This window comes from Caloenas nicobarica, chromosome 5 (genome assembly GCF_036013445.1).
Source record: "Caloenas nicobarica isolate bCalNic1 chromosome 5, bCalNic1.hap1, whole genome shotgun sequence".
In the NCBI taxonomy this organism is placed as follows: domain Eukaryota; kingdom Metazoa; phylum Chordata; class Aves; order Columbiformes; family Columbidae; genus Caloenas; species Caloenas nicobarica.
Genome location: NC_088249.1, coordinates 39140650 through 39150305, shown reverse-complemented (window position 1 = coordinate 39150305; position 9656 = coordinate 39140650). Strand labels below are relative to the sequence as shown.

Here is a 9656-nt window from a genome sequence, read left to right as displayed (position 1 = left end):
GATTCGGTGTAATTCAAATCTAGCGTCACCCCACTCTTAAAACTTCTAGCAGCTATGAGGATGATCATGTCTACCTGGTGATCATGGGAAGACATTTCATTGATTTATTGCAATGTAAAAATAATTGGTACATTGTGTTTATGAGAAGATCTCATTCATGCTTCTGTGAATAAATGCTGCTGTATGAATATACAAATGACATTTTAAAACCCTATGAATATACAAAATAAATTATGAAAAAATCAAGATCCTAGACTCTTGCAATTGGATTATAGAACTCAGTTTAGGAAGCTGTTGTAACTAAAAAAATTTTAGGAGTAGCTACATTAGTCTCCATCCTTGATGTGCCTCTCGGCCACTGCAAGCAATAACCAAGACCCTCTTATGTATTCCCTGCTCTTATAAAAGCAGTGGGCCTGTAGAATTTCTGCATCATCTGTCAGCGTGTGGCAAAAGGGGTATTTGCAAGGGGAGTGTATGGTATTAGATTCCTGTGAATTTTACATTACAAAGCTATGTAATATTTAAGTGTTTTTTCAAAAAAACCCAGAAAATTTAACTTTGCAGGGTGCATTTGATCACTCTAATGATGTTTCCCTGACAGACACATGAGGACTATCGAAACTCTGAGGAAGGAGAGAGAAAAAAGGCTTCAAAGATACCAAAGAAGCCGAAGTCTGAGTCCTCAAAAGCATTTGAGTCTGTTGCAGACGCTGGATGCAAGTCGGAGAGATCCAGATCTCCCCAGCAGGCGCCGTGAATATCTACAACAGCTGAGGAGAGATGTGGTGGAAAATACCAGGTGGGGCATCAGAAACCTCGCTTTTGGCCTGATGTGCGTTAATAGTGGTCACCATGGATGCACATCAATGGTTCTTATTATCACCTGAACCTTCCATGGCAGAATTCTTAATCCCAATGTGGAAGTGTTAAACTTTGGGATAGAAAGTGCTTTCAGGAAAAATGTCTGCCTGGTTTTAGAAAAGATTAATTAAAACCTTCTGTCCAGTTTGTTTCAGTCCATAACATGTGCCTAATTTATTTTATGTGCATGGTTTATGGGGAGAGCCAAGTATTCATTCTTGACTCATTATAGACCAGTCTGCCATTTTACTCCTTCGCTAACTTAAAAGACACGTAAAATAGTTAAGTTTCATTCTAAATATCAAAAAAGTTCTGCAACCCTTCACCATTTAGAATTTGAGTTTCTCATCCCCCACCATGTCCCCTAAACGTCTTTTGCTTCCTCTGTGGAAGGCCAGGAGACAGTTATTTTCCCAACACAATTATTTTGCATGTGATATGCCCAAGTGCTAACCACAGATCATATGGAGAGCTGACTTAGAAACCTGTGCAATCGCTGGAGTAATCTCAGTGGTGAACTGGACTTGCAGTCTGAATAATTTTCCAAGGTTAATGTCTGTGGAGCCTTCAATGAGCAAAGAGAAACTTTTTGGAGGCTAATGTGGTGAGTTTTAATTGCTTTTGTGGCAAATTTTCCTGTTCCATGTTGAAAGATGATTTTCTCCTGGTATTGTGTCAGGTGACCTGATTTCCAGTAATTACGTGTGTGTTTTCCTCCACTTACCTGCCCTTACAGAGTTCAAGAACCAAAAAGAAGAAGCATTCAGAACCCTTCCGACATTGAACTGTTGCTCCGAGACTACCAGAGGGCACGAGAGGAAACCAAATCTGAAATTGCGCGAGCTAGAGACAAGCTTCGGGAGAGAGCTGAGCAAGAAAAAAAGCGTATACGGGAGCAAATATTTTCTCACTTACAGAAGGTGAGCATTTCAGAGGAAACCCTTAGGCATTATTCACATGAATGTATTTTTTTAAAAGAAACTCTTCCACGCTTAAATAATTTTCCTGCTTGATACACATCAGTCTAGAAAAAAACAAAGAATTAAACGCCCAGTCTATGGAGGAGTTTCGCTAAGGTGAACTGAGTTTATTTCAGTATGTACTTAAACACAAAGGCCTTATTATTTTCTTTTTTTTTTCCTGTTTTCCTTTAGGTTGCCCTCTGTATGTTTATTTGTCCTGTACTTTGGGGTTTTATTTCCCCGCTTTGATACCCATCTTGGACAGTCCAAGTGTGTGTATTTTCCTCCCATCCACAAGGACAGTACCTCGTTAGGATGTGTCCGTTCTGCCCAGTTTCTGACTGCAGTTTTATGCAGTAACCTTTGCCACTGCATACGTGTGTATGTGGTGCAAAATGTGGTGAACGCTTGTTTCGTTGCTCTGTACCCTTTAAGGCACCTGGAATTGAGGCACCTCCACTGGATGACTGCTGCTGTATTTTTCTTGTGAAATGTAGATGTACTTTACCTGAGTTGGAAAATCAAACTTAAAACTGCCCTTGAAAGTATAAATACTCTTGAAGTTCTCAGTATTTCCTTATTATGTAATTTTCAGTTCATCTTATGGGCTGGCATTGAGTAGTTGCACTGGTTAAAGTAAAACCTTCAGTCTTTAACAACTACATTTGACCAGCAAGTCAAGTCAGGGGCTACTCAAGAAGCAGGCAAAGAGGACTGAAGAGAGATCCTTTTAAAAACTTCTTTTTTCCCCTTAAAAACATTGTATTGGTCTGATAGCCTGGACTCTCATATATGATGAATAACAGCAGAAGCTGCATTTTCCCAGACTGACAGGTTTTACAGGGTGATTTGCTCTATGGCTTATATGATCTTAGTCTTTCAAAGGAGCCTGCTTATTTAATACTTTCTGTATGGCAACAGCTTTTGTCCTGTCAACACTCCTGGCAAGAAACTGGGACTTCTTTAGATTATTCCTCTTTGATCTTTCAGTGCTGTTATTGATTTGACCAGCTGTTGTGCATGGTAAGTTTTGTGTGGCGTTTTTATTTGTAATACTGTGATACCCATTGCAGGAAGAAGCAAGGCTGAAGACTCTTGCAAGTACAAGCACTTTGTGCACGGACTCCAGCCTCAGCCTCTCCTCTGGCCCAACATCTGGTTACAACAGCAGCAATACTGCTACGTACACTGCAAGTAACCTCAGCAGCCAGGACGGACAGGTGAGAATCAACTGGGCTGTGAGACCGATGTCTCCTGACGCTTGAACAATAACAGAGATATTGTAGGAACAGAAACGTTCTTCGAGAGGGTTCATATTCAGTCACAGATATCAAGCAGGACAAGTCTGTGTTGTTTTGTTTTGTTGTTTGGGTTTTTTTTTTAAACTCATAGATAAAAAGCAGATAGTGTTACTATAGTCAGTAATGCCACTATCTATCATGTTTTATAAACAAGAAGCCTTTTCTCGTGATAAAGCAGAATCTGATATTCTTAATGTGCCTCCCTCAATGATGCACATTGACTTAAGAGTTTGTGTGTGTGTACATGAACTTTCCTGAAGTTACTTTTTGGAGTACACACCTGTGTTAGTTCCTCACACTTGGTTTGCTAAATTTCCAGAGTCAGGGTAGCGTTTCATAACCACAGGAAAGTCACAGGAGTTGCCTTATGATAGAGAAGCTTCTAACCCTGTAAGGAGATTTGCTACGAATATTCTACTTGCTATAATTTATTTTTCCCAGTTCAACCAAAAGCTCCCACTTCTTCTCCTTCCTAAAGCAGGTGTCTTCTGGAAATGCTTTGCTTTCAAAAGATTCACGAGGTCGGTCAGCTGTCAGAAATAGTCAGCTTTATGTATTGGAGCAACTACAGAAGGATTCAACATTTGGTAAGTAAAACATACGTCTGCTTATGTTTGTGTTGTATCCCAAGCCAAATGAGATTTGTCATTTATTCAAATCAAAATCTAATTTGATTCTAGGTATTTACATTACATGATTTCAGAAAAAACACCATCAACCAGTAGCCAGAGCTTGCTTAGAATTTCGTGAAAAAATAAATGGTGATTTGGTTCCTTTGAAATGGACTGTTGATGTGATAACATTAAAGTACAGTGTTGTGAGGGGTTATGAGGATAATGCTTCTAATGAACCAAGGAAGCGGGGGTGGGGGGGCAGTGCCTAAGGCTGTGGCAAGTATAGGCTTGTACGTGCAAGTTCCTATTTTTATCTTCAAGACTGATGTTGCCTATTCTTTAGTTACATGTGGTAGTAACTGTTAAACTTGAGTAATGGGAGATGTAATTGCAGTGTAATTGCCAATATACCGATTGTCTAGACAAGGGATGTTACCAGTCCTTCCTCAGGATCAGGTGGATTGGGTGTTCCAATGGATGGTTTAAGTGCCCACAACTGCAGAACATTGGTGGGTTTCCTTTTTTTTTTTTTTAATTCCCCTACTGCTTTTGTGTTTTCTGCAGAAGCCGTCAGAACTCAGCCACCACTTCCTTCTAGTAGCATCAGCTGTAGGTTTACTCATGGATTAACTATTTCTGTCAGCTCCTCTTCAACAAAAGGATACCAAGATTTATCCAAACATATCTTGGCTAATGCTACCACTGAGGTACGTAAATAAGCAGACTTAGTTTTCACTTACTTCTATGCCTCCTACTGGAAGTTGTAGCAAAAACCTGTGGGATGAGCCTTGTTGTTCTGCACTGCCACCAGTCACCCATTCAGCAGTTACAGAGACACACTGAGCAATTTTGAATGGCGGGGGAAGTGAGCCAGGCTGCACCTGTGGGGTTCCAAGAGCCTCTTGCGTGTTAGCTGAAATGTCTGAGTGAAGCTGGTGGAACTCCTGAACTCCTCTAGTGTCCAAGGATTCCTACAGTGCAGGTTTTACGCACCTGCATGGCAAGATGCGAGTGTGTAGTTAGAAGGAAAACATACCAGCTTCATGTTTCCTGTCAGGGATGATCATTTCAGCATCATTTTCTCACAATAGTTTAAGCTAGTATACAGGCTTAGGCTTATATATAGCTCTTCCTTCAGCACAGCGAGCCAGTAAGGATTACTAGCACTGTAAAACTATTTGCAGTAAAGACAGCTTAGTAGTTTGAGTAGAAGATAGTGTAGTCAACTTGTCAAAGCTGAACACAATTTACAGTTTTCACAACTTTCTCCAACCTGTACAGGTAATGGCTGCATGCTCTCACAATTTGAGGAATCTCTACACATGCCAAGCAGCAGCTGGTTGGAAGTAAGTTTATGGCAGGTCTTTATAATGGGAGGTCTTTTTATGTACTTGGCCCTCTGGTCTGCGAATACCTTTCGTTTGTCTTTGACAGATATCAATGTACAGAAAAAGAGGTGCTGGTTTACTATAAAGTCTTCCCTTCAGCAACAAGGCATGGGTTTCTGGGAGCAGGAGTGATAGAAAGACCTCTCCCCTGTGTGTGGGGACTAGTGAGAGATCCTGGCAAAAGGCATCTGTACGACAGAACTATCAACACAGCTCGAATACACAAGAAGGTGACCAGCCATATTCAGCTGGGTGAGTATCAACACAAACAACTGGACACCATTATCATAAGGTACTTTCTCAGCCAGTTTTGCAAGACTTTTCCAAAGTAAGGATAATATTAAACACATCTCGCTGCAGAAGTACAGCTAGAGAGAGTGGTTTCAAAGTCAAAATAAATCTTAAGTGGCTTGAAAAAGCATCTTAAAGACAGATTACAGCATATTTACTAGAGCTCTGCTCTTACGCAACAAGAAGTCCAAATAAAATAGGCATGTGCATTTAAGGGGTGGGTAAAAACTGTGGCACATCGAAGTTCTCAAAGTCTAATTCCCCCCCCCTTTTTTTTTTTTTTTTTGTTTTGGGGTGTTTTTTTCACAGTATATTTAGTGACCGATACCTCTCTATGTTACCTGAAGCAACCCCGGGATTTCTGCTGCATTACTGTAGAAGCCAAAGAGGTAAAGTGAACATTCTCCCTGAAGTAGAGGAGTAATTGTTTTGAGCTCATGGTTCAAGGACAAAGGAGAGGAAGGGAAGGCCATGCTCATATCTCCAGCAGTGACAGGAAGAGAAGCCAGGCTGATATGACAAAAGTGACTTACATATAGAACCCTCTTGTGAATGACAATCATCAACCAAAGTCCCATTAGGCAGTAACACAAGTGTAAACACTATATTCTGGTTACAAACATGCCAGATGATAACAAAAAATATAAATAATAAATAAGATGAAAAATATTACTTCTTGTTAAAAGAACTCTTTTAAGTAATATGAGATATATGCCTCATGGCAAACAAAGAAAACATTACTATATGCACGAAAAAAACCCCATTGTTATCTTTACACTGTCATACGCAGGAGAACTTGTCTGTGTTGGCTGTTCAGTCTGTCTACGATGCATCCATGCCTCACCCTTGCAAAGAAGTGGTGAGAGGGGAGATTTTGCCAAGTGCTTGGATACTTGAACCTGATGTAGTGAATGGAAGAGATATCACCAGAGTTATTTACATGGCACAGGTAAGATTTTGCTGTATGTCCAACTGTGAATACAAAAAGCCATTGCATTTATCAGAACGCTTAAGAGCTGCTCTATGAAGTTTATGAAGTGACCATACAAGACAAGTCCACTTCATGCTGTTACCTGGCATGATGTAGAGTAATGCAGAGAGAATCTGATTAGGCTTGCCCTTGAGCAGGTCACACCTGCTGAAAGTAACAGCAAATAGCAAAGCTTTGAAAGTCTACGGAGAACTGGGAATGGAAAAGACACAAATGACACAGCAATGACAGCACTTGGCTGTAACCTACTTCTGCGTGTAACACATACTTGCGATATCGCAGCTGTTCCGGGCTGGGGAAGTGTTTTGTTCAAAACCAGGTACAAACGCCAACATGTGGCCTTTCTTCTGTCTCCTGCAGGTGGACCTTGGTGCTCCAGCTATCCCCGCAAGGCTCCTGAGTTCCATGGCAAAGCGACAACCTCTGGTGATCGCTCACCTGGCACACTTCCTTGCTAGTTAGTGTTTGGTACAAACCTGGACACTTAACAGCAGCTGAACATTCACAAAGAGAGATGGGCATCTGTAAGGGCAATGTAAATGCCAGCTCATGAGACAGCCACAATCAAGCCTCACTTGTGGAGCCAAACTGCTAACGTTGGGCTACACAGAAGTATAATTAGAAAAAGGATAATTTATTTTAACCAACGTTGCTCAGAAGAAACTCAGCGAGTTTTATGGGGAACTTGTCCTCCTGGAGACAACTGTGTAGATAAATCACGTAACTTAGCTAGCTGGCTGTACTTCCCTTGAGAAGGGAAGGTAAAACAGCACAATATCCACTAGTGCTCCTACACCCTGGATAGATTTTTCTCACATAATTGGCTGACTACATGCAGCCAGCATACGGTGTTTCAGATTGCCACTACACTATGCAGCATCAGTGGAAACCACCACACCTCAGGACACAGTTTTACTGCACTGCAGAACTAGGTGCTTTGAAATAAAGAAACCAAACTGACAGCTGTAAACAGCATCATCATTAATAGGGAGTAGTACTGAGTAATCAGCTTGTTTCTAGAAATTAAATCCCGCGAGTAAGAGTAGCTCCAGCATTTTTCCACAACGGCTTTTTCCATCAGCCCTTCTACACTTTTACCAAAATGTATTGAGAGTTGAAAATAGAGCCTGGTCCTTGTCTTATTACGCTGCTTTGTTATTAATATGACCAGCTGCCTCACTGCAGTGAATACAGACTCTTCGCATTCAATTACCTCATGGTATTTTTGTTGAGCTTAGTCCAACAATCCTGCTGTCAGGCTTTACATGTTTGTTCAACACACTGCCTAGTTTGATCACATATTCCTAAAATAAAGCAAAACCACAAGCAACTCTGATATCTGAATAACTTCATTTAGTCTTCAGCACAAGAGTAAAGAATCACTTTAGGTATCTTATATCAGCAATAAAAGCTCCTATGATATGCTTTCTTTAGCTCAAAAAAGCCCACGTTGTTCAAGAAGCTGTTGCACTTTAAATTTGTCAAGTGAGTGACATGTATTGAAGCATCCACCTTACCAGTGTCAGCATCTACTACTTCAACACAGTTCCTTTCATTAAAAGATGCATTTTCCCAGCACACAGTGACCTTAGCTGCTCTTCTTACCTTTGAGTTCAAGAGCCAAGATCTACTTTTACTATATCTTTGCACAGGTGTAATTTTGGCTCTCAGCTTCTATGTTACTTCCTGTTATTAATATATTAAGTTATAAAAGATAACAGCTATTTTAAATTGATATTTAAGAAAATAGCAGTTTTGAGACATACCAGCCCAAGGCTTTTTTTTCCTCCTAAACTATACCGGGTAGAATAACAAAACCTTTCACTTACTTACAAATTTGCTTTGTTTTATCTTTAGATGGTCATGGTTACAATCTTAACACCAACATATGGCTGTTGTCTTTTGGTGAGGCTCAGCCTTTTCTTAAAAGCCTGCCAAGCTGAGTCATGGTGTGTTTCACCTCAAGTGTCATGCATCATCCATAGCCCCTCCAGGGGAGGGAAAAAAAAAAAAAAAAAAAAAAAAAAAAAAGGCAACCCCTCACAAAGTTTTCTGCAACTGAGTGAAAAGACAGATTTCCAGATTTGCAACCTATCAAAAGTCCCCCCCTTTTTGTGGAAACCAAGAAAGGAAGAGCGAAGACAGCAGTACAGAAAAGCCCTAGAAAGAAAGGAGCAGAACCAGCAGCACAGTGCATTGGCTCTGTCCCCAGAGCTGCTTCCGTGGATTGCCAGAGGAGGCAGGGGAGATCATAAAATCCACAAGAGATTTGCTCAGTGCTTCACTTTTTTTCCCTTTTATTTTGGACATGGCACTAGTGATAAAGCAGTTTTTGTAGGAAAAACATCTAGGGGGACCCCTATTGATCAATGATTCCAGTGCCTATGAAGGATAATGTCTTATTGTACAGTGCATCAGATGTTTATTTTTATATATACATACGATTTTTTTCTATGTTTACAAATTAAGTTATTTATATATGCTTGTTTTGAAGCGTTTTTATATGCTATCAAAGCTAAGTTTTATTTTTATTGGTATTGAATTAATGTAACTTTTTTTTTTAATACAACCTTCAATTGATACTAAAAAGCCTATTTATATGAATGTTTTCTTTTGCAAATATAACATTTTATGGTACCTGTTAATGTATGGCATTGGTTTGTTTGGAAGGAAGAAATTAAAACCCAGCCGATATCTAATTTGTTAATCTACAATGGGCAAAACCCAACTTCCTGTAAGTTACTGCTGAGCAGTAGATGTTCAAACCAATTGTATTGTACCACCTACTGTTGCATCTCTGCTCTTAATCAAGATTGCTATTTTCATATCCACAATAAATGGTATTTTCTACACAGGAAAATGTGCTCCACGTTATTTTGCTCCAGCCAAGATACCCATCTATGGAACTATGCTGGATGGAGAAATAACATAAAGGCTAGTATGTGATAAAAGTCTCCTACTGAACCTGCTGAGGAATGTGCATGGAATATGACTTTGCAGCACAAGAGTCAAGAAGCCAGTCATTGCTTAAACTTTGTTTCTGTGACACAGTGCCTTATCCAAGCAAAGGGGTTTTTTTTGGTTGGTTTTGAAACCAGGCACTGGCTGAAGCTGCTTCCCGAGTCCAGCCATTTTTCCTCATTTTCTTTCGCAAATTGTGAGTTTGCAGTAGGAAAAGGAAGGTCACAAACTCTGACCTGGCTTGCTGTGAGGTCTCTTCTCCCCGCTGCTCTCCTCCTCACAGA

The 9656-nt window shown here is 40.2% G+C and overlaps 1 protein-coding gene across 4 annotated transcripts in view; it reads left to right on the top strand.

Moving 5' to 3' along the window:
* The window catches only part of STARD9 (StAR related lipid transfer domain containing 9), a 110991-nt gene extending 101730 nt beyond the window's left edge, over positions 1 to 9261 (top strand). For 3 of the 4 annotated variants that reach the window (XM_065636546.1, XM_065636544.1, XM_065636547.1), the window contains 10 exons: positions 605 to 802; positions 1601 to 1784; positions 2900 to 3046; positions 3606 to 3714; positions 4306 to 4448; positions 5023 to 5087; positions 5176 to 5381; positions 5730 to 5809; positions 6211 to 6369; positions 6772 to 9261. In XM_065636546.1, coding sequence (XP_065492618.1) covers positions 605 to 802; positions 1601 to 1784; positions 2900 to 3046; positions 3606 to 3714; positions 4306 to 4448; positions 5023 to 5087; positions 5176 to 5381; positions 5730 to 5809; positions 6211 to 6369; positions 6772 to 6873 — 1393 coding nt within the window. In that variant the 3' untranslated portion in view covers positions 6874 to 9261. The remainder of the gene's footprint in view (positions 1 to 604; positions 803 to 1600; positions 1785 to 2899; positions 3047 to 3605; positions 3715 to 4305; positions 4449 to 5022; positions 5088 to 5175; positions 5382 to 5729; positions 5810 to 6210; positions 6370 to 6771) is intronic. The other variant, XM_065636545.1, reaches the window with a different exon arrangement.
* Positions 9262 to 9656: the final 395 nt, after the last annotated feature.